This window comes from Struthio camelus, chromosome 2 (assembly GCF_040807025.1).
Source record: "Struthio camelus isolate bStrCam1 chromosome 2, bStrCam1.hap1, whole genome shotgun sequence".
Lineage (NCBI taxonomy): Eukaryota > Metazoa > Chordata > Aves > Struthioniformes > Struthionidae > Struthio > Struthio camelus.
In genome coordinates this window covers 150641451-150666464 of record NC_090943.1, presented here as the reverse complement: position 1 = coordinate 150666464, position 25014 = coordinate 150641451, and the positions used below count along the sequence as shown (strand labels likewise).

The window sequence follows — 25014 nt, the reverse complement described above, 5'->3', positions numbered from 1 at the left end:
TTTTCAGAAAAATGCCAAGAACTGAAGGATTTATGGACGCATCCAGAGAGACAAATCCTATTAATGAATCTAACCTCTGAAACATACAGGACAAAAAGCACAGTCCCTGAGCCCGGAACATCCCTCCGCTAAAGGGACTTAGCATCTACATTTCCTCGCCTTGCCTCCCTCCACTGAATCTTGCATAAGGTTCAATTTCAAAAGGCCAAAGAGGAAGGACTGCAGGAAAGAAGTACCAATGTGTTTTACTCTGGCCTCACCTATAATCATTACAGCTTTCCTTTTCGATGAATGACCTTCAATAAGCCCATCAGTTCTCTTGCTTTTGCACGAGAGAACTGAGTTGCAAAGCACTCAATTCCTAGAATTGAGAAAAAGGATAAGAGCAGGTTTGAATGATGTAGCAGGAATGACAGTCACTAAAGGCAGCACGATCACTCAGGGGACACTGCTCTGCTAAAATACTGACACTTGCAGTAGGATTTTATCCTCACTCTGAGAGACTTTATGTAGTTTGTCCTCTGGGATTTGGGTAATGAATTCCATGCAACTCTAAGTCACATTAAGAGACTATCCATAACAGCACTGAGGAGGAAACGTAAAGTCTTTTGTTAAAAGTCTTCCCCTACCAATTACGCTCAGCTCTCCCATCATTTGAAGTATTTTCCCCCTGCATGGAGTGATTTTGTCCTTGAAAGTGCACAGCTTTCATAATAAAATAGCATTAGCTGCTCATACAAGTGACCGTTTCTTCATACTAGTTGTGACATATGTATTAAAGCTGTTTCATTTACAGTTTTACAAGAGGCAGAAAAAGTTAAAAATAAACAAACAAATTCTCTTCTCTTTCAGCATCATGGTGGGTCCTCAGTAACAACTAGAAGCTGTGGTTCCAACTAATGTTAATGGCACATCATTATGTTTTTCATTACAGCAACGTGCCTACGGCAGTATATAGGTATCCTGGGTTAAGAGATTATGATGTGATAGTTTGTCATTCTAGGTGACTAGTTCAGTGAAACAATGCATTCTAAAAGCCAAAACAGGACAACCGCGCTTAAATTGTTTGCCATGTACATTCAATCCAGGACAAGTTATGACAGAAACATGTTTTGGTTGATGTGACTAAGTATTTGTGAATAGGTTTAGCCTCATATTAATAAAGAGTTGTTACTTCATGCTGTTTTCTCCTTTTTCAGAAGAAACAGGTATGAACTTGAACACATCTATTGTCATAAACTTCTTGTCTTCTATCTTAAAGAAAGTCATCATTAGGAGAATAAACACGGGGACAACTTGTTGTGCTAACAAAGACCTTCACCTAGAGAGGAGATAATCTGCCCAAGAGAAGATAAGGCAGTACCATTTTCTCTTCCCAGCCTCTGCCTTCCCTTCCCCCAGCCTCCCTCTCCCCTGCCGAAACACGCCTGTCAGACTGCTTGGATCCCTCACAACCAACGTGTTTTGAGCGCCACGTCCTGAATACTCAAGAAATAATTTCCATTATACCAGATCCTAAAACCGTCAGTTCACTGTTAGTTCTCATAAAAGGAACTACTGTTAGATCATAAACAGCCATAAACCTAGAAGCAGAAGTGCCACCTTCCCCAAGAAGTCATGCTGTTGCCCCATGGCATCTAAGCAGCAAGCATGCCCTTCAGCCCAGAAATAAATCCAGACAGCTCTATCACATCTATGACTCCTCCCAATCCAAATAACCCACTGAGATGTTGTGCTTGCAATTATGCTCATAGCTCACATAAGAAGCAGGAAAAGACTAGTGTAACCTCTATGACAGGTTGACAAGCTGTACATACTAAGTGACCACTTTCTCTGCTCCTTTAGCGCTCCCAGGGAAGATCAATACGAAATAAACACCCCCTTGAGAAATATGAAACAGGACACGGAGAGAAGCAGCTTACTATCTGGTTATGGAGTTGGGGAGACCAACCCACCTATCAAGAAAGCCCCAGCTGTTAGGAAGTCAATGTCTCCAATAAATCCTTTATCATCACCCCTATCTTCTGGGCACAGGAATGCCTCGGGTAATGCAGAGTCTTCTACAGAAGTTTGATCCACCCATCAACTGCCTGCAGTCTGCAAAGATAGCAGGGTCACCAGATTGACCCCACATCTTCAATAAACCATTTGCTTCTAAAGACAGAAGCAGGTTATGTTCAACCGGTCAGGAAAGAAGTGACAGTCAGCATATTTCCTGACATGCCAAAAGGTATCTTAAAGCGGCAGTACTCATTATGTAAAATCCAAAATAAGCCCGTTCCAGAAAAGGCTGCAAAAGGTAACGCCACAGTATCCACACTGAACTGCCCTCTAAATGGAGAATAAACACAATTTTCAGAGTTGAGGCGTGTAAGCTATCTTCCCCAGGCACACTTGCAGAGGTTTTAGCACTGTGTTGCAATAATGTCAGAACGAATGATTCAAATGTTCTCCAGATACCTCCCCCTGCCCTGCACACATCCAGGGTAGACGGTGATCTGACCAAGATTTCAAATAAAGGGCTTTTTGCAGTCTGGGATGTCCAGGAAATAGGAGCTCATTGGGCACACATTAGACCATCTTACTTCTCATGGGTCAGTATGTTATGCATAAATGAGAAACAGAAACATCAACTAACTGAAGGCTAAGAGCAAGCATGAATGGTAGAGAACATGAAATCTTAGCTAAGAAGAGGTCTCACCATACATAATTTTTTTAAACTAGCATTCATTAAACAAAGAAGAAAGTCTAAAATAGAAATTGTTTTATAACATATAAAACCATAAGCAAACATGAACAAACATATCTTTGAAGGTCTTTCTGGGAGAGGAACTTCACGGAAAGACACTGGAAAAAAAAAAAATTCTACTAGGTCATACATCTCCCAACAGTTTTTCTCCTTTATATATTTCCTAGTAAACAAGTTTAATGAATCACAGACAAGAACATATTTGAGGAGGTTCCACGTAAGAGTTTTGAGATAGCTTCATATAGGAATAACCTTCAACACATACTGGGGAAATGATCCGTATTATTCACTCTAAAACACTCCTAGTGACAAAAAACTGAGCAGATTTCAGTTCTTTGTAACATGACTTGTAAACATACAAATAGAATACACTTGCAACATAATTTTCATTCACATTACCAGGATTTAAAGCGATTATCAAATTGCTGCTCAATATAAAAGAAACAGAATCTGTAGCACAAGCTTATTTGCATCGTTTCAGGGAGGAAAAAAAAAATCTACTATTTATCAAGTGCAACTTGCAAGTTTTTAGTGCTACTGCAATTCTATCCAATATACTCCAATTTAGTTTCCACTATCATTTGCTAGAAAGGTTAAAAAATTGCCTTTGGCATCAAAAGGTTGTTATGGCAGGTCTGAATTCAGAAAATTTTGAAGACAATTATATTCATAAAAAACAACTACTATTGAAGGCTGCCAACTGAAAACATGTTTTCAAAAAACACACAATAAACTACTGCTCTCCACTTTTTTTTAAACACTATTCTAAGTTAAGAAAAAAGTTACACCATCCACTATGTATTAGTATACACCTTCTCCCTATGAGACAAGTGATTAAGCGGTAAGTGATGTATTGTTCTTGAGTATTTCCCATTATTCCTACTTTGAAAAGTCATAAATAATATTGTCTGCTGTTTCTGAAGAACTTTAAGAAATTCTCTAAAGAGAACTTGGACGGTTCTCTTGTACTGACCATCAGTGAAGGGTTTTTAGTTTCAGGGAACATGTTAGTAACAAGATATTTCATAGCTTGAAAGAAGGCATGTATACATAGAAGATTAAGGCATCTCTCGTGTCAACAGGGAGATAACAAGCAAAGAGAAAACCCAAGTGAAGTTTTGACCTCCCCAAAAATTAAGCTAGAGAAGTACGTACCCCTAAGTCATTTGAAGTTTGATACAGCTGGTAATTATTGTTCCATTACTACTGCCAAGGAAGGGAGAGGGAACAAGCACCAAAAAAACTCAAGTACTGGTTTAAAGTTTACAGTCAAATAAACTATAAGGTTAGATATAGATAACACAGCTGATTGAAGGAAAAAAGTCTGCCACAGAGAAATGTAAAATTATTTACTTTCACTATAATTGTATTACTATCACAGGCATTGCAAATTAAGGGTTTGACTTTCAAAGCATTCAGGCTATTACAGACAGAAATAGGCATTTCCGTAGATTTCATAAGGTCCTGTTTTCATCTGTAGGCACTCAAGTACCTTTAAAAATCTTCTGTAAAGATCTACTTCACATGTAGGTCCTTCGCTGATGGATCTCTCACCTTCCAAACAACCTATCACTTCTTGCATAAATCAACAGAAGTGTTGCTGTTCTCCTGTAAGACAAACAAATCCCAAAATTACTTCAGTTGCGTGAAGTTATTTAAACCAAGTTTCCATGCGTCTCCTTAGAAACCTTTTCTACTCCACGTATATTTAATGATTTGGCATATTTCAAGTTAATCCAAATAGTTATACCTTCATTAATCATCAATATTTATTAACCTCAAATCTTTCTGGCAGACTGTGTCAGCACAACGGCATCAGCTTAGTTCAAATACTGAGCTTAGTACAAGTACAGCTGCTCCCCCCATTTCCTCCCAAAAATAAAATGTTTTATGGGATGAATGCAACGCACAGGCCACTAACTGTAACAGCATCTCTCTTTTTAAAGGCATTCGATACTCCCAGAAACTTTCTCCATCTGAAAATACACAATCAGAAAATGCACCTATTTTTAACTGTATAATAAATTAGCGTTTGGGTGCGGGGGTTTATACAAATACTACTAACACAAAGGAGAGTAAAGATTTTAAAAGCAGCCCTCACACATTAGATACAGTAAGATGTCTTACGTCTAAAGACAACAGGACTGTATATAACCAGAGACGCTTACATCATTGTAGATAAAAACAGACCCTCCTGTACCAAAACAGGCTCTTAAGACACATGCAAACTATCTTGGCTTGTACCAGGTTTTACTGTCCTCCTTTCCCTCTACCCTAATTATCTGCAATTTAGTTATGGCATGAGCAATTTTAAGAGTCCAGTCTTTCACTAATCCCATTTGTGGGTGGATCCTCATATATCTATGAACATAGCCACGTGAAAGCATACTCGAGAACAGAATTTTTTTTATTCCATGTAAGCAAGATTTTTTTTTCAGCATCTACACGCCTTAAGAGCCTCATTTCCACTGAATTTAACAGGAACAAGGTGCGTTACTTCCTTTATGAATCTGATGCTTCAAAACACTAAAACCAAATTAGTGCAAGAACCAGCACAAATCACTTTTGGAGTATGTTATTCCTCAGCCTTATTTTCTAAGAACTCATTGAGTTTTGGAATTGTGCTGTGCGTATGCATATGTGCGCAAGTGTACAGACCTCCTTCCCTGCCATCTCCCAACAGTCCACCCAAGTAGTGAGCAGTCCTGGAGTGCTATTTACATGAAAGTGACTGTCTCAACTAAAAATGAATTTCCTCAAGATTAAAGATTCAGGACAGACTATTAATGGGATACAGCTGAATGAAGACAGATTTACCAATGACACCATTGGAAACTTAGGGGGAAAGTTTCGTCTTGAAACTTTTTGCAAGACTAAGATGTTTCATTAATTCCACTACTATTAAAAAGCATCAAGTTGTGTTTCCAGTTTTGCTAAGTTTTTTACTAGTCACTATAGTTACTTTCCAAACTGTAAGACTCTTTCCTTATTTGGGGGCGGGGGGACAAAAACCAAACCAAAATAAACCCCACTAAGGACAACAACCACTACACACAAAAAAATCCCAGACCACTCACTTAACTAATAAGATACAAAAACCTTTCAAACAATCAAATTAAATCCACACATACATATGCATTCCATTAGGAAACTCAAGATACAGGAGAAGAGGAAGGAGGGGAAAAAAAAAAAAAAATCACCACCACAAAAAACAAGTGCTGAACCTTCCCTCCCTGGGAGCAGGTTTTCAAAAAGTAAAGCTTGATATCATCTTGAGGATAAAAATACCAGAAAGATGATGTAAGAAATGAGATTATGGAAGGGTGACAGCTGTCATATACTAGTTTAACTTGACTTCTAGATAACAGAAATTTAAAAATTTAAAAACTGCCTCAAATTGAAGCTAACACAGTACCTATTCGGGAAAAGGTTCTCCTTGATAAGGATCCTGTTTCAAGAAGGAATACACCCTGACCTCAATAGCAGCCTGGTATGCAGCCTGATTTGATACTGTAACATTTATAGACCAGAGTTATTCCTCATATGTGATCTATGGAATATGAACCATAATAATTTTCCTCTTAGTACATGAAGTATTTAAGGATTATTTCATCTCCATGTTTAAGGCATCACTCCTGAATATCCTGCACAATCATCATCCATTTCTCCCTAACAACTACAGAAAATGCCTTCTGCAGAAAAACTGACTACAGACAACAGTAACACAAAATTGCATTAAGTTCATTAACATCTCCTTTGCAGTGGACATTGATCTTAGGTAACAAACACATACCACCCAACCACACTAGGATTAAGCTTTCACCAAACCAGAATTTTATCAAGTTTTTTTTGGTTGGTTTTTGTTTTTTTATTTTAAAGAAACAGAGCTGGAATTAACGTAGAATGCTACAATGTACTATCATTTCATATGGACCCCAGTTTGGGAACACATATCTCATTGTTTTCTTGAAGATAAACCTCCTTCTTCCATTGTATAATTCTTGTCATGATAAGATGCTGAATACTTTTTCAGGAACTTAACGTACAACAGCATCAGAGCTATAACTGCACAGTAAGTCTTTTAAAGGTTTTATCAGCTTGGCAGACTGGTTTGAAGAAATATTTTTCTTATCAAATGAGTAGTCAAAATCTCCACGTGCACTTTTATAATTTAATATGCAAAATGCACTTACTGGTTTTTCAAGTACAATTGGATGATCAGGAAGAAACTTTGGCTTCTTCTGAGAGAGTGAAACACTTGAAAGTTTTAAAAGGAAGTCTCTGCTGTATTTGATTCTTTCTGTAAATACACAAAATTGTCCAGTTATTTCAACATCGATGCTTAAGACACTCAAGCCAGGAATACGAGAACTGACTTTGATTTCTTGCAAAAGGGTAGAACTGCGTGTGAAAAGAACAGGTATTAAAGTCTCAGCTTGAAACAGGGTGCTTGCAGTCAACTAAAGAGCATTTCAATTCACTCTATCAAACTGGCTCAGTAAATATAGAGCATTATTTCTAACCTAATAGGAGTTCTGTTGTTTTAGTACAAAGGACACAACCAAAAATGAATCCAACCATGCACCACAGATAGAGCAGGGTACAGAGAGTCTAACTAACAGAGAAATATCACAAGTTGGTTGTGAAATCCTAGAAGGAAATTTCTCTGAAATAGTAATAATTCACACCATCAAGGTGGCACGTGTTTATGGGAAAGGTAACATGAAAACAAACTGTCTCTCTTTTCTTGGAGCTATTAAGTTGATATCTTTCAACCACTAAAAATAAGCTGCACGTAAACTGGCAAACGTTAATACCAATGAACTAGTTTGAAGGGTTTATATGTATTTAAGAAGAGTTGAGGGCTATGCTTGGAACATGCATGTTAAAATATTTGACTTGTTCCACTACCTTTAGTCTACCATAGCCTCAGATTAAACCATATCTGACCCAATACCGGGTGGACATTTTTATTGAAAAAAAAGGGGGGGGGGGGGGCAAGAAGGGACAAACCTTATTTCATGTCCTTGGTGTTGAAGTTTGCTGCTTAGAAATAAAGGAACACCTTTAAGACTGTAATTTAGACACTAGTTTCCTTCTCAGGCTGTATTCTGTTGACAGGAAAGGCCTTGCAATCAAGTATGAATGGGATTTTTCCTGCCTTTGACCACAAGTGACTGTAATAAATGTTGACACTAAGTGAGTAAAAGGGTTAACCTTAACAACAATTTAAAGAAAATGAACAAACTCGAGAACTCATGGATTGGTGGTTTTCCCCTTGTTTGAAGAGATGTGAACAGGAGCAACAAAATGCAAGGAAGTGACTGAGGCAGCAACAGAAAGCCCTCAAGAAAAACTACAGAGACAGGCAGCTGGAGGCATATGTAAGTTATAACTGAATTGACATCAAATGGAAATTATTAGCTAGCATGAGAGGTACAGCTGCGGATAAAATGAAGTTTGAAAGGAAATTTCACAATATGACAGAAGAGAAAAAAGATGATGATAATACGATTTACAGGCAGCTGAACAACAGGACCTCTGAAGTTGTTTCACTTTGAGGTAAATAGCTATGATAATTGGCAAACAAACAAAAACTCTTTGTAAACAAGCATAGGAACAAGTTTGCCATTAAAAAAACATAGAGGAGACTCAGGAAGAAGTCACAGAGCGGTTAGCCATGACAGAAGATCCAAAGTGATAACTAATACAAGAGATCACAACCTGATGAAAAGAAGAAAGTTAACATTTTATAAAATAGAATAGGTTCTACACAGCAAAAGCAGAGTAGATGAGAAAGGATCGGATAGCCATCACCAACAGAAATAGCCAGAAATGGACAAGCCTGCCATAAACTACAGCCAAACAAGAGAAGGCTAGTCTGTCCACCAGGATCAAGAATAAGAGATAGGAACCTGACCCTAAAAGGGAATACAAAAAAACACTCACCTTCCAAGTCTGTAATGAACGACAACGTAGAATGACAACATCCTCGAAAACCTGGGGATGGTAACCTCCCCGGCTGAGGAAAAATACGGAAGGCTCAAATAAAATTTAACAGAATTCTTTCAATTATCAGGTGGTAAGAACAACAGAATAAAAACTCCAGAGATGACTTAAGGATTGCAGATAAATATCTGAGACACTTGATTACAGGGATAAATTAGAAGAAAAATCTGTCTCTGAATGAACAGATCAACTAATCCAGAGCACTGTCACAGTTCCTGTGATACAGTTAAGAATGAAGAATTAAACAGGAAGTGATGCAGAGAAGGATGTTGAAAATAATTTTGGAAATTGCGAACATCTACTCCTTTTTTCGTTAATGTATGTTTGACCTGTTTAATCTATCAACCTATCAAAGAACGATACGATTGTACTTTATGACTGAGCAATGAGCACTACATAAGTGATCCAAGAAGTGATACACGCTGAAAAGCACGAGGAACAAACCTTACGGATGATGTTGGCACAAGAACAACTGTCCTGCAATAATCTTACAAAAGATAAAGATCGTATACCATGGATGCTCCAATAGCAGGTGACTGACCTGTATAGGATCAGAGGATGCAACTCAGACCTGTATTCCCATAAACAGAAGCAACACGCGTATGTACACAAAACTAGGATTTGGTATGTGAAGGAAGCTTTCATGTTTGAGTTCTACCAGTAGAAGACAAGTACACCCAAAACACTGCCCAAATACATCCTTCTACACAAGCAAGTCTGCCAGTGGAAGTTTCCTACCTCAGTTAAGGCCAAGTTTTACACTTACTCTGGAGTGTTTACATGGAGTGGAAATCAAACAAACCAACCAACCAACCACACACACCACCCGCACACAGAGTGGTTTCATACCCCTCAAACTGTGGTGTAGAAGGAAACTACCTCTCAAAACAAGGTCTAATTAGGAGAAGGAAAAAAACAAAACAAAACATGTAGCCCACATGTCAACTGTCTTCCACCCAGAAAATACAATTCTGACACAGATCTGTATGTGACGCTTTACCTTTTTTTTCTTCTAATTCATGTTGCTTTGGTTGACTAGGTATCACAGTCTGAGTTAAGATCTTCATTCCTGTCATTTCGGACCACTAAAACAGGGAGGAAAAAGTTGTTGAAACAATATATTTCACAAAAATAAGTTATGAAACTTGCAATCTCCTTTAAATAAGGAGATATGTTTCTGCGGTTTTATTTGTGTTTTTTAATAAACAGCATTAGCAGAGCTTGAACAGTCAATTTTGTTTTCAAAGCCATCAAGACATTGGGCAACTTACACTTCTTGCATACAAACTGGATTCTGTTGATTTTTCTCCCCGCTCTTTTTAAATTAAATCACCACCTTCCTTACACTATAAAAAAAACCAGTCTGAAAAGAAACAGACTTGCACAAATTAAGCTATTGGTAGTCAAAACTATGGCTGTGTGTAACAGTCGATGCCTCTGTATCTTAGAAGATGAAGGTCCTGTCCATATACACAAAAGAACAGTTAAAATTATGAATATAAATACTGGTGAAATAAAATCCCTGAAAGGTTTAATTTGAACTTGTAAAACATTTGTTACTATTGATCAGGCACAGTAAGGGAATAACTCAACTAACCACAAAGCAGCCCAAGCATTAGAAGGAACAATCACATTTCAGATAACAATCTTTTAGATAAAAAGTAATAACAGCACCGTAAAATTCTAAAAAAAAAAAACTACAATTATCCTCCTCCTTTTCCCTTATCTCACACCAAAACACAGCCAGTAGCTGTTATACTCGGGAATAACAACAATAAAAATAAGCAAACGTTAAAAGACTTCCCTTACAATTCAACCTAGCAAAAGGTTGCATAAGCATCAAGATCCAGCATCTACAGTGCAAGGTTGAGCTCCTTCCAGATACAAAAACCTTCAAGTGAGCGTTTTGGAAAGGAGGCAAGCAGTTTCCCCTCAACAGTTTGTCTTGGCTCCTGAAAGGCTCTGCAAGTTTGGCTGAGGAATTTTAATCTCATTCTGAGGCAGGTGGGGGAATGGGAATGGGGCCAGCGTGAGTGAAGAGTCAGGAAAGCACAGATGCTACTTTTTTTTTTTTTTTTTTTTTAAATCTTTATTACCTAACGGGTTGTATGTCTGTCTTGTATCTTACTGCACTGGCTGTGCATCCTCAGCTAGAAAACCAATGACTCTTTGCTCATCTCTCAGACAATTGCAACTGTCAAAAGTAGAAGAGATCGTATTTCCTGGACAGAGATAGCAGTCAACCCTAACTGTAGTAGCTTTAGTAGTATGCTCAGCATACTGCAGTCAGAGATTAGGAACTGTGAAACTGTGGAATACATCTAGCGTATAACCCATCCCACTCATACTTCTATTTTCTGTGGTGGTAGTTATCTTTTTTTGATTTCTCTAAAGCCTCTAAGAAAAAAAATCTGATACATCTTGGGATTTCAGATGATTAAGTTAACAGGAAGCCACACTGCTAATTCTAACTGCTTTATGATGTTTGACTAGCCTTCACAAATCTTAACTATTCAAAGGCTCTTTCGAAAAAGGGACAAGGAAGAAAAGAGTTTTTTGAGCCCACAAGAAAAAGGCACACACAACAAAGCGGAACTCAGCACAGTGTGTCAGACAATGTCACAAGACTGTTGCATTTTTTTTCCTGCATCTCCCATCACACCATCCCATCAACTGCTTGATGATATCAAGAGCTCTCGTAGGTTTGGTTTTGATCCAAAACCCAACATTTGAGTACCACTGCTTACAGGGTTAATCTTATACATGTCCCAGTCTGAAACTCCCTTATAAAGAAAGTGGTAGTAGGACAGAGCAGGTATTTCTGAAGCTCAACATCATTTTAAAATGGTAATTAACTACTACTAAGTTAACACTGACACTGACTGATGGAAACTTTTCAAGTGAACTCCAGATCAAAAGATCTGAGGTAGTCGAGCCACTACTCTTCAGATATTTTCTCCAAAAAATTCATACAATCAAGGAACAGGAATTAAAGAATATTCCTTTCTTTAAACTAGTGACTGTGCAAAATCCAGTAGAACCCCCGATATGCATGTTTGGGAACTTTCACTCACTGAACTCCAATTGGGCTGATAAAACTAACCACGGAACAGGTACTTTTGCATCTAGTATTTTTTGCAAGCACTACCTACAGAGAAGGCCCAGATTTCCGTACTATGTGATTTTGACTCATGAACTCCTAGAAGTTTTCCACAGGAGATGTACATTTCTGAAAAACAATTTTATTGTTCTTAGATTTAAATCAACTTATTCATAGCTATTTGCTCTGGACTCCGCAAAAAATAGACTACAGAACACTGAGATCACAGGTTAAAAATCTGGGCCTACTACAGCCCAGCTACCTACCATAGTTTCACTCTCTTGCTCCTGGCAAAGCAGGAAGATTGCTCATTTCCTGTGAATAGAGATCCTCTAATGCTGAAAGAGTGACTGGAAATTGCCCAGAATCATGGCTAACATCTCCAGATACAACCACTACCACCATGCTCTTTATTATTACCAAATCTTTTCCACCTCCTCCAAAACATAAGACTAACTCTAGACCATAGTCTAAATTACAGTCTAAAACTTACAGCCTAAGGAACTTGCTACAAATTTACTGTTCTTTAATTTACTCAAGAGTTAAATTTAACATTCAACAGCACTCCTGAAGTGCCATAAGGATGATTCTTTCCCCCCTCCCCCTCCCAGAAGTCTTAAGCGGCTTTATGTACATGTATCTAGATATCCCAGGGTAAAGCAGTTTGGAGAATTGTGCTCAAGATTTCAGATTCTTCAATTCTTTTACTGCTTTAAGAACTTGGCGAGGTTCTTGGCAGTTGCCTTATACTAGAAGGCTCTGTAAGACCTGCTGCTATTCATCTTCACCATGTCATTCCCATACTTAAACATCACCTATAACATCTTTCTAATAAAGATATTTATATCCTTACAACATTATACCTGGAGCACTTAAGGTACTGAAAAACAAATTCCTTATGAAGATCTGCAAAATTACCTTTTTGGAGATTCTGTATTATCAGCTGTTGGTCAGCTATGCATAGACATGTCTCATCCACGATGAAGGGCTCAGGATGCACTTTCATGTTCCCTTCTCTCTACAACTAAAGCCTGCCTAGCAGATAACCCCTTTCCCATTACTGGGCTTCTTGTTCCAACCCCACATTTTTCACCTGTTTTAATAATGACAATTCAGTAATAGTAACATCTCACAAACTCGTACAGGTAGAGAGGAGGCAGCAGAGGTAACAAACACCCTGAGAAGGTGGCAGGAGAGGGATGAAGGAAGCAGGGCTCACTTAAGCAGACTTTGCGACCAAGAAGTACACAGAAATTTACCTCCAGATACACAAACCTACTCCATTCATATGCTCTTACGTGATCCATAGCAACTGCCTACAAAGATGCTTAGTCCACAGTAGAAAACCCAGATGTTTTTTATTACTTAGGAACTTTTTAACAGACAGCTACTACTGATGAGCTAATGCTCAGTATCTTACTCCTCTGTGAGAGCCTGTTCACATACAAGTATGTTTGCTCTTCATACACTGGGCTGAATGCAGCATTTTAGGTTGGTGACGGTTTTCACTGAATTAATACTTGCTACAGTTCTGATTCCACTTCCCAGTCTGAAAAGACAACTATGTCCAAATCAGGAATGAAAACTCTTATGAAACACACAAACTTCCATATATAACAGCAGCAAAGAATGCTATCTTCCGCCCCATCCTAAAATCCACTGTTCCTAAGAACTTGCTTGTGGTTGTCAGTGCAGGCTGGTGTGCGCACGCATAAATTGAGTTCACTTTTCTCACTCAACACAAGATACATAGAATGGATTACTGCATAGTTATTATTTCTAAAATCAGCTATGTTAAGTGCCGAATGACAGGTAAGAAATAAGTATTTCGATGCGTCTTTCTTTCTTTCATACACAATATCCCTTATTCCCTCACAACATAATATTATCCAGCTATTTTCTTTGCTAGAATAGCTTTTGCATTGTGTTGTTGGGCTCAAAAAGTGCTAATGAGTAGTCTACCGCTACTTCTACAGGATCACTTAAATGAGAGAAGTTCCAGTACCTACTATGAATGAGTATGAAACAATTCTGAAGTCAATTCACAACATACCTGCCATTGTTTTGTTATTTCCATGATTCTGAGTTACTCATCTCATTCAGTGAAATTTTGCTGGCACTTCCAACTTGAACTCCTGTTGGAAAATAGATTGAGACACAGGAAATGCATCTCAATTTAAGAGCCAGGGGAATGGAAATTCAGAGTTTATGTCATGTTTTGGTTGGGTTTTGCTGTTTTTGCCTTCTTTTTTTTAAATAATCTCTTTTTTTTTTTAATTTAATTTAGAAGTTAGTGGCAAATACAATCTGTTTTAGTTTTTTAAATTTTACTAAGCTTTCCGAAAAGCAACTTGCATTTCCTGTATCCTAACCTATATCAACTTAAATATTCTCTCTGTGATCTTTAATACATCATCACTACCTAAGACCATGATGGATAAAATTTGTAACGTGCCAGTTTTCTTTTAAGGATATCAAGTGTGATGTCAATAGCTATTTCTCTTCTTCATTTTCTGGTTTGCTTAGTATTGTGCTCATTTATCTTCCACAGAAGAAAAACGTATTGCAGAAGGAAGAAAGAGGGAGAGGACAACTACAGATTTATGATCGCACATACAGAGCACCATTACTGTCCTGCCAAAAAAGATGACGTAATTTAAAACGACTGAAATATAATTTTGAAGAACAGATTCTTGAAACAAAATACTTTTTTTTTTTCCTTCTAGGAACGGGGACCATATTTCACCATATCAGGGATCAAAGAGTAAAGGCATAACAACGTACAACTTTCTCAAATCACCACTGACACTTTATCATTAAAAATAGCTACTAAATGTTCCCGCTTAGAAAAACACTCTGTGAAGCTGCTATGCCAAAGTCAAGAAACTAAAACAGACAAGTTCACAGTGTACAAATCAGCCGATATTTGCAGGTACCCATGAAACACCTGACAATGAAAACATTAAATAGCCTCTTCACTATCCTACACCAAAGAAAGGGTCAAAAAAGACCAGCCATTCTAACACCAAAAAAATGCAATATGTAGCCACCCATAGCCAAATACTGATGAAATTCAAGAGTACTATAGGATTTCTGCCTATAGGACTATTCTAAAAAGGAATATAGTTTGTTCTCCTAAATTCACATTGTTCAGCTATTAATTCCCTTACATGTGAATTAAAATGAGTACGTTAGAGTAGTCATCATCTTACAGCTGGTAGAACAGGCTGCTGATAGCTGTACCTATTTAATCCCCCTCCTTGTCTCCCCCTGCCTTTTCTTTTTTTTTTTTTAAATAGTCAAAAGTGAGAAGAGTTTTCCGTAAGCTTCATACAAAAAATGAAGAGTTACAAGATTAGTAGACTCACACTGGAAGAAAGATGAAGGAATAGATACTTGTCCTAAAACGTCTATAAGCAGTAATTTCAGGCTTTTTTAATGGGTTTGGCTAAGGAAGCCAAGACAAGATTCTTTTTGGAACAGTCATGCCACAAGATGCAGTAGTTCACTCTCCTCTCTCCAAGGTGTGAGGAAAAGGCAAGAGTGCATTACTCATCCATACGCATAGAATTAATTCCTTATTGCTGCTGGCAACATTATCCAACCACACTTTTTACGACACTGCTTTAAAAAACAAACAAAAAAAACCAGTCATGAAATACTGTAATAAAGAACATTACCTAAAAGTACTCCTATATTTTCTTAATTTGTAGGTACATTCACCTGCGCACTTGAACAATGAGGTCTACTGCAAAGAAACTAATGCATCTCAACTACAGACTCTATCAAAAAAAAGGGGGGGGGGGATTAAATATTTTCTTTCTTGCTTCAGAACTGGCTGTAAATATGGATTTCTAGATATTACATTAAGACTTATTTTCTCAGCCGGAAAAAATGAAACGAGTGTAATTATTTAGTTCATGTTAAATAAAAAAAAAAGCAGAAGATGTAGAAATAAATATGGGATTCCTGAAGACGTGAAGGGAAAGTAAAGATTGTTGACCAATTTATCTTTAAAATACTCATAAACTGGGAATAACTGTCAACAACATCCAATACATATCATCAACAACACTTCTCCCTCCCACACACCTCCAATTTTGAACGTAATTTGCTTTAAGAGATAAGCTCACCAATGCTAAGAAGAGGTAGAGAAATAAAGAGAAATCCTCAAGACTCTTAAAAAAACATCTGTGGAAACAGAAGTCAAGCTTTCAGTCTCAAAAAAAAATGCATGTGCAAATTAAGGAACGGTTCATCTGAAAGCCTATCCAGCCTTAACTATTTAAAATACACCTCAAACTAGAAAACCCCATTTTGATCAAATTACAAACTCGGAATTCAGGTTCAACATAAGGAATCAAAATTATTTTCACTTGTGAGAAGCGCTTCAAACAACAGGAGCCTGCTTCCTTGAGTACATGACTAGAGGGACAGCTGACTTTGCAAGCCTTCTGAAAGGGACCGTTTTCTTTTCATAATCTAAGTCTTCCAATATGCTTTGAACCTTCCATGTTAGAGATAATACGAATACCATCACATACTACCAGGGACACGCAGGAGAAGACAAAGAAAACGTCCAGAGCCTTGATGATAATCACTGCTTACTGAAACCTAAAGGACACTCATACCAATATCAACAGAAAGATCAAATTCAGACTAGAAAAAATTAAGCATTCCAGCTGAAACACTACACTTAAATTTGCCGCAAACAGCTGCAACCAACTTCATGTTTAAAAGACATATTGTCATGTGTCTAAAACCAAGTATTTCTGGCAGTAAAGCCTGATACTGGAGTGCTTCTGTTTTTCAAACGTTAAGCCACATTTACTTCCTCCTCCAGCAGAGTCAACAAAACAGAGTTTCAGAATATAGGCATACAGAAGAGTAATAGGAAGCATTTTGGTGATATTCTATTTATATATGTAGATACATATATGTACACACATACACGCACACATATATACAGATACATACACTAGACATACATATTATATGTAGACATATGTATTTTACACATATACACAGACACATAACATCTAGAAAAGCTTAAAAAATCTAGTTTTGTGAAGTTTGCTGCCTCAAATGTATGTCTGTGTTAACAAAACTTAAAAAAAAAAAAAAGCTTCTAACATTCTTCACTAAATATAATAAGCAAAGACTGAATACCTATGTGTACTTTAAGATTAAAATAGCTAAATCGTAAACTCAGTGAAGACCAAGGAAAAGCCACACAGACTTAAGACTCCTTTTTACGTAACTCAAAAAAGGTGTTGCTCAGCTACCTGTGCACATAAATATCAGAAAAAGGCATCCTGAAGCTTAAGGATTATTTTTAACACTTCTAAAACTTCTCTGTTTTGCAACATACAAACTCAAGAGCACTGCTAATACTGGAAATACTACACACTTTTCACTTGGAAAGGTAAGGAGGTCAGCTGACTTCCAATTTATGACACTCTGGAACGCACTCCTTTGTCAGCTTAGTCATCTACTATCCTTGTCCTTATTGCATTTACCTAATACTCACCCAGCCAACCTCACTCTGCAAGCATACCGGAGTGTTGCTAGGTAATTCAGTCTGAAAGTTGAAAGCAATCACTGACTCTAGTGGGGAAAAAGAAAACATTAAGAAAAAACAGCACAGACTCTACCTTTTTGTTTTGTGAACGCTTGCTACCTGAGCAATGGAATCAGATTGCAAAGAGATGATCCAGCCACTTTTTAACTTCTTAAAAGCGCTAAATCACCATACGACAAATTTTCCATTTCTTTCATGAGTTCTAACACATAACATAAGTTTATGGTGTTACTTAATTTCTCTCCACATCAGCGCTGCCATCGCTGTTTCTCTGGCCATCAAAAATTTGTAACTTAACAATGACAACAGTAATAGCTATAATCTTGCAGTAGCTAGAAGATTTAAACAGGGATTAAAAACAAACAAAAATGAACAAAAAACTCCCAAGCACTCGATGTAAATACTGCATAATTTTCTGGAAGGCATTTCTTAACCTGTACCAAGACACAGTAAGAATGGTACAGTGCAGTATACTGTACTAACAATTAGACCTAAACAGTAAACCATTTCTTAAATTGTTTATGTTTTTAACAGCAACAGTCAACTAACAACTAACCCAGGATGCCCCAATTTAATAGAGATGACTGCATCAGCTTCCTAAAGCAAGCCATAATTTCAGATGCCAAACCAGAATAATAATACTTAAAAAGAATTCTGCGTGGACCCGATGTCGCTTAAATTCAGATTTTATCATAGAGGTGATATACTAAGATCAGCACGCAGCAAGATATCATATACCACTGTAGTTTTAACATAGGAATAAATAAATGAGTAAATAAAGCACAACCCAAACTGAGATACCATGCACAGTCTTGTTATTTCCCTTAAAGTAACTTAAGTTTCAGCTAAATTAATTGCATCTTAACCACGACACTCACCATTTTGTGACGACAAATGACGCACAGGCCGTGCCGGCTGAAGGGATTTACCAATCAGCTTTTTAGTTTCCTCTAACATTTTGAAGCGTCACACTTCAAAAAAGCAGCAGAAATCAATACAAAGCATTCAGCTTCACATAAATTAAGTGAGAAGACCAGTCTATCATTCATTAGTTGCATTTGACAAGGGAATATACTATTCATTAAATATTTGGGCAGAAAAAAGAAAAAAAACCCTAATACAGAAGCCTTCTTAGAAGAGAAATGGTACATCATGCCAAAAAAAAAATTTACAGGGAGAGACACAATCAGACACTTCTGTCATTTCTCCTTCCACTCAAGCGACATTAGCTTTTTTCAAAAACATTTTTGTCAGTATGTAGGTCTGTAAGCTTGGAGAAAGGGGACAGGACAGCTGATAGAAATTAAGGTATTTTCTAACAGAGTTAACCTAATTCAAACCAGGGCTAATTAACATCAGTCTACCCCTTATAACAATCTGCTGGCTGTATTAGAGCTCAGTATATATCCACACATACTTGCATAGTTGCTTTTTACTATCTCCTTTAGTGAAGTAAATAAGAGTTTTGCATCTTTCCCACTCTGTTTAGCTGCTAAAGAAACTGAAACACTGAAAACGGCTGAGGTGCTGCCAGGCTGAGAAGTCTCCCACTATCATAACTGAACTGCAAGCTGTAACTAGGACTTCACTCTTCTCCTTCCCCCATCCCCTTTGTCAAACTAGGCATTTCAGGGCTAGAAGGAACTTATGATTGTTTTGGAGAAAAAGAATATCAGAAACAAGAACAAAGACAACTAATTAATAGTAGTACTGAAATTCTGTTTTCTCCAAGAGACTTCATAACACAGAGCAAGTAACTGTTACAGTAAGAGAGTCAAAGGAAATCATCGTGAGTTCGAGAGTTGAGACTACAGAAATATTATCCAGTGCTGATATGGAACAAGAAAGAGAAAAAGTGACGCTACTTAAAATAGGATCCAGTGTCACTTGCCACTTGAACTCATGCATGGATTATAGAAAAAAAATCTGAAGATTTATTATGTTATATAATCTTTTGAATTTGAACATCTGCCATTCAAATAACTTCTTTCCTAAATTGCCCAATAAGCCTAAACTAGGAAAGAAAATCTATTTTGATTACCTTTTGCCTACCGTCTTGACTTGGAAAAATGAAAAAACTAGAAATTCTGCCTCAGAATTGAACTTATTTCTGTAGTCAGAGGCAACCAAGAAGGTTCTTGCAGGTGAATGAATTGACACTATCGACCTGAAAGACAAATTTCATTTTATTTAGATTAGGAAGGCTTGTTTAAACTATATTAAACACTTCAAAAAATTTAGGAGAAAGAATTTCTATTAAGCTTCTCCACCTGTCTTTGATAACCAGTCTAAAAACAAAGTATTTAATACACCATATTTTTTTGTATTTCTTAAAGGTATTTTTGTGACTACGTAATGTAGAAGAAAGCAAACAATGACATTACAATGGTACATGTAAGTCCTAGTTGAGTTGAGCTTTCTTATAATCACACTACAGTTATTTTTTTATAAGGAGACATTACCTACTACAAATTTAGCTTCTGACAACTAGGATCAGATAGGCCCAGGATAACCGAATGACGGATGGGGGAGCGAGGAGTCTTTGGATAAAGAAAGGGGGAAAAGGATAATAGTGTGTTTTCCCTTTTTAAATGACTCACACATAATTTCTACATAAAGCAATACAATAACGGTATCTGCTACATTAGAAGATCATAAAAGGCAAATTTTCCTCCATACCCTGATTGCAAATGACATTACACGCTTCTTTAAAAACATGCACCACTGTTTAAGAGGTTGGTTAGCCTCCAGAATCTAGCGCACCCTTATTCTTTAACTGTTTTCCTCTCCATCATGTTAGAAGCAGGTTATCTTTGCCTTTTTCCAGCCTTTCGATAAAAAGGCTAGTTTTCACAGAACTGACCGAAAACAAGACAGGCTGTGCTAATGGCAAAACAATGCATTTTTCTCCCCAGCTTTTCCAAGAGGAAGTTCTCCAAGAAATCACATACTCCCAAAGCAAGCAAAAAAGACAAGGCAGGAGAGGGGAGTTTGGGGAGGGGAAAAAATCAAGAGCAGTGGTACAACAGCTCTACTTCCCCCTTTACCAGTCCTTTACACATCAAGATGAAAACTAAAAGAGATCCCCACATGTCATCTGGCACTCTCTTCCAGATTACTGCAATGCACTGACTAGTATCAAACCCCATCTTCCTATACTTTTCTTAAAAGCTGAGAAATAAACTGCTTCCAGGCCTCAGAAAAAGGGGAGAACATCAGGGCTCGGGCTCCCGCTGCAGCCCCGAGCCCTCCTCCGCACAAGGCCACGCCACTGCTGCAGAGCTGCTCCCTGCTGTGGACCTGCCCCTGGCAGGGGCAGACAGGCCTCACAGGACTGCCCGACTCTCGAGCATCTCCAGAAACACCTTAAGCAACCTGTTGTGCATTCACAGCACTCCGCTTACAAGGACCCGTGAGAGGTGCTTTTCGGGAGTTTCAACGTTTTCCTGAACGCATCGACAAGATTAAATGCGGTTTTTAGTACAAAGATCTCCGAGGCCCAGTAAACCGCGAGGGCACCCGAGTAACCAGCAACACACCGTCTCCTGGGCCCAAAGAGGCAAAGCACTCGCTCCTTCCTGAGCCCCGCAAAGCCTACCATAACCCTCCCCTTCCCCCCCAAAAATAAAGCCGTTCCCTGCCGCCGTCCCCCCCCCCCCGCTTCGGCCGAGACATGGCGAAGGGGGCGCCAGGCCATCTCCAACTACCTCCCACGGCTGCTTCCCCCGCCCCGGACCCCTCCCTCTGCCCCATTAGCCTGAACGGGCCTCGGCGCCACCGGCCGCTCTCAGCCGCTCGCTCGCTCGGCGCGGCGGCGGCGGGCGGGGCGGGGAGGGGCCTGGCCACAGCCGCCGCCGCCGCCGCCGGCCGTTTAACGGTCGCGCCGCCGATAGGGCGGCGGGGTGGGCTGGAGCCTAAGCGGGGGCTTCGTGTCCTTCTGTGGGAAGGCGGCGTGGTTTCTTTTGCCTTTTAGGGGCGAGGGTGCGGGCAGCCAAAGCCCCGCGGGTTTTGGCGGCCCTGCGGAGGGGGCAGGAGAGGCGGGTGCTGTTGCCGCCTCCTTCTTGTGCCGGGACTTGTCCTGCCTGAGAGAGACTGGAAAGGAGGGCTGGGATCACTCGCATGTTTCAGTTGCTTCTTTTTTCCACTTGCCTTATAAATTTTGCCTTTTCAGGGTGGTGTGTGCGTGTGTATATTTTTTTGAAATGTGTTTACCTTGCAGTCCAGAAGCGACAGAGCTAATGGCCCACCTTTGTGGTGTGTTAGACCTGCTGTGCGTCGCGGGGGGAGGGCCTTCCTCGGCTCCTAGCCGTGACATACTGCCCGTACTGCCCATAGAAGTGCAGTCGTGAAGTCAGTTTGTGTCCGGGGGACTTACTCGCTGAACAGAAAGCGCTGCACGTCTGCTCTGAAAATCACGCGGAAAAGATTAACCGCCTTCTTTGGTAGTTAATCAGATTTGCCCGTTCTTTCAAAAAATCACTCTGTTTAGTCACTCATCCATTCTACAAAGTGTAGTCGCGTTTGTTCAGTACCTTACAGTAGAAAGCGGGAGAAAACGGGCAATTTTTGGACACAGCAGTGAGGCCTCCGCAATTAGACTCATCCAGAAAGAAGAGGAAAATCCCTCTGACTGAGAAAACTGTAAGGTGTGTTTTGCAAATCAAACAGCACTTAGCAACGTGAAAAACTAAATTATATGAGAACAGAGGTGCTTAATTACACAGGCATGAAGGACCAGGGAATGGCAAGGGCTTTTCATTTTTATAAGTTACACTGTCTTGCATGCTTTTGAAATTAAAATGTATTTTCGCTACAACATCTGATCAACAAAGCCATGGATAAGCCTTGCTAACTCCCAGGGAGGCAGACTAAAATATATTAATATGCTAGATTCAAGGCAGAGATCTTATGTGACTTAAGCATACAATTTTAGTGAAAAGTCCTTAGCTTTTTTTTTTTTTTGGTTATATTTCATAGCACTTAACTGCCTCCAGAGCTTAGCACGGATAAATGATGTAATTTAGTTATATAAATATCTTAATATGTAAATAATAGCTATTTAATTATTAATAGCCAGTGTTAAGATTTACAATCCTAATTTGTTTTATGTGAAGACATTTTTATTCCACCGCGCGTCCTGGTTTGTCTTTGCTGTAATTTCTTAATTTTAATTTTTCTTCAGCAAAGATATACGCAGGGCTGGACACTGTCCTTGAAACACAGGCGAGTACGTACATGTCATGCTCCTGGGGCCTTCCAGCTCCCATACCACCTCTCACTTCCCTGGTCGCTGCCTGAACGTACAGCTCACAGCGCATCATCGCGTTCTTTTGGAATACACTGATTTGGTACGTCTGCATACTAGCTAACCACTTGATGCCTTTTAAAGTATGCTTTGAAGTCTCACTTCTCCCAAGAGCTTTCATGTTTCTTCTGACCCATGCCATCTATTCTTGCCAGATTATCTTGCAAAACAGTTACTTCCATATTCATGTCAACCATTCCCCTTAGCTAAATCGGCACTAATTATCAATGATTAATATGTAAGTGAACATAAATATTAAATGTCTGCTGCTACTCCAGTACAGTTCCTGACAGAAAAGTCAGTGGGGCAACCAAGCTAAAGGTGCAGTTTACTACAAGGCTGTTTTGGTTTTGATGGAAGTGTCAGGTGTTGCAAACTAGATTTGCACAAGATGAATGCAACATTTTCTTCTGGTTAGCATATTGAAATAATATCATGGATCATGGTATAGTATCACATATCCTTCCAATATTTAGGCAGGTTTAGATATGCTAAGGCTCAATTAAACAGTAAGGACCTTACCTGTACGTCTCATAGGGGCAACAGACTGGCCTGCTGCTTTTAACATATAAGGGGAGGAGAAGCTAGGGGAGGAAGAAGAAAGAAATCGAGTGTGTCAGATAGGGAAGCTTGTTGCTTCTGGACCTGCTGGGAAGATGTGAATGTTAAGGCTGGTAATGACTCTTTTTGCGAGGCGCTGACCATCCCAGCAGGAATAGTTAGCACCTCACACGCTGCCACCCCTGACTTGGCAATACCAGCAATAGCAGCAAGGCTAGCTTTCCAGCATCCTGGCGGAGGCAGAAGAAGCGCTGGACCACAGCCATTTTGTAGATCCCAGCAAACCTGCTGTCTTAAGTAATTTCTTACTTCAGCTGTGCCTCGGGAAAATTCTGATGACTGCAGTAAATCAAAACAGTTAATATTTTTTTCCACATTATCAATTGCCTCCCATTTTTCATATATTGGAATGATCCTAGTGCTCTGATGGATATTTGCACTTCATTTAATGTGTTCTTACATAACATGATGATAATCTAATGTTCCCTTAAATAGCTGATACATGCCATAATTAGTTTTTAAGAGCCAATGATAGGTCTGGTCAAGAGAGATTGATCATATAAAGCATAACATTATGAATATTAAAGATTTTTTGGATGCATGAAAAAAATACATTTCTATGGAAGAAAAATACTGGCTTTTTCTACTTGGCAAACTAATCAGATTCTTTCTTTCTTTCTTTTTTAAATACTTGTTTGTGCAGCCAGAGTCTGTAGATTGGAGAGGGCCACACAGTTGCACTTAATGCCTGGACTAGATATGATTCAGCAAAGCATAGGGCATTTAGGAAAGAGGATGCCCATATTGCACGTGTAAAATGCGCAACTGCACATCTAAATGAGCATGTAATCATAATTGCACGTGATTTTAGTTTTCAAATGGGTGGATTAATAGCAAAGTAATGGCTTTGCGCTAAATGAAAGGACTCTTGGGTCAGCCTGGGGGCAGACTTGCCTTCTTATGCTTGCAACTACAATTTCAGTGTAATTTGTCATTCAGTTCTGCAGCCAAATCAGTCAATTTTCATATGCCATGTTGATGTATATAGCACTACTTTTTTTGGGAGAGGGGTCTTTTTTCTAAAATCTCTTTCAAAGTAATTTAACCGCGAAGTAAAAAAGTACTGTTTTTAATATATGCTTTATTATTCTGTCATTGGAACAAACACGGAGAGACAAAAACATGTGTATACATATGCATATGTATACAGAATATTTATTCTAGTTCTATGTCTGTGAAATGGCTACTTCAGCTGAACTAGTGACTTGAAGCCTTGCCAGTCTTGTGACAGCAGCACAGGGAAAGGATGCAAAAACTTTTTTACCCTCTGCCTGTTTCTAAAGTTCACCTATTTACTATACTGATGCCATTCTTCTGCTTTTCTGAGATTTGAGAGTTCAGCATATAAAACAGTAAGGGTTATTAATGTTGTGCTTACTGGCTAGAGAAACTGCTGAATTAAAAGGCGCAAAGCTATTGCAGTATTGTTTACAAAACATTCATGTAACTGGAAAGAGGTGTGAGTGTTAATAATCAGGAGATCAGCGTATAATATGTGCATTAATATATGCAAATATTCTTTCTTCACATTCAGAACTTCTGTCAGTCCCACGCTTCTGTTGGATTGCGATTTTGTATTTTTCTTTAAAATGAAGTTCCTAGGATCATATAATTATAAGAGAATCTCAGTAGTTTTCCCTTAAATTGCT

At 38.7% G+C, this 25014-nt stretch overlaps 2 protein-coding genes across 7 annotated transcripts in view; one reads left to right on the top strand and one right to left on the bottom strand.

Annotated features, from left to right (window-relative positions):
- NECAB1 (N-terminal EF-hand calcium binding protein 1) overlaps positions 1–1178 on the top strand; it is a 62596-nt gene extending 61418 nt beyond the window's left edge. For both annotated transcript variants that reach the window (XM_068933074.1, XM_068933072.1), the window contains one exon: positions 853–1178. In XM_068933074.1, coding sequence (XP_068789175.1) covers positions 853–881 — 29 coding nt within the window. In that variant the 3' untranslated portion in view covers positions 882–1178. The remainder of the gene's footprint in view (positions 1–852) is intronic.
- A 2906-nt stretch (positions 1179–4084) lies between these two features.
- Positions 4085–21257, bottom strand: C2H8orf88 (chromosome 2 C8orf88 homolog). 5 transcript variants are annotated; one of them, XM_068933076.1, is made up of 9 exons: positions 21207–21252; positions 19481–19606; positions 18318–18410; positions 17389–17465; positions 9759–9843; positions 8699–8771; positions 7763–7795; positions 6943–7049; positions 4085–4357 (listed from the first exon to the last, which is right to left on the bottom strand). In XM_068933076.1, the coding sequence occupies exons 3-8, from the start codon at positions 18394–18396 to the stop codon at positions 6968–6970; spliced, it is 429 nt and encodes a 142-aa protein (XP_068789177.1). In that variant the 5' UTR covers positions 18397–18410; positions 19481–19606; positions 21207–21252; the 3' UTR covers positions 4085–4357; positions 6943–6967. The 5 variants fall into 5 exon arrangements, with proteins under 5 accessions (XP_068789177.1, XP_068789178.1, XP_068789179.1 ...); XM_068933077.1 differs by having other exon boundaries at positions 7763–7792; XM_068933078.1 differs by lacking the exon at positions 7763–7795 and having other exon boundaries at positions 21207–21257.
- Positions 21258–25014: the final 3757 nt, after the last annotated feature.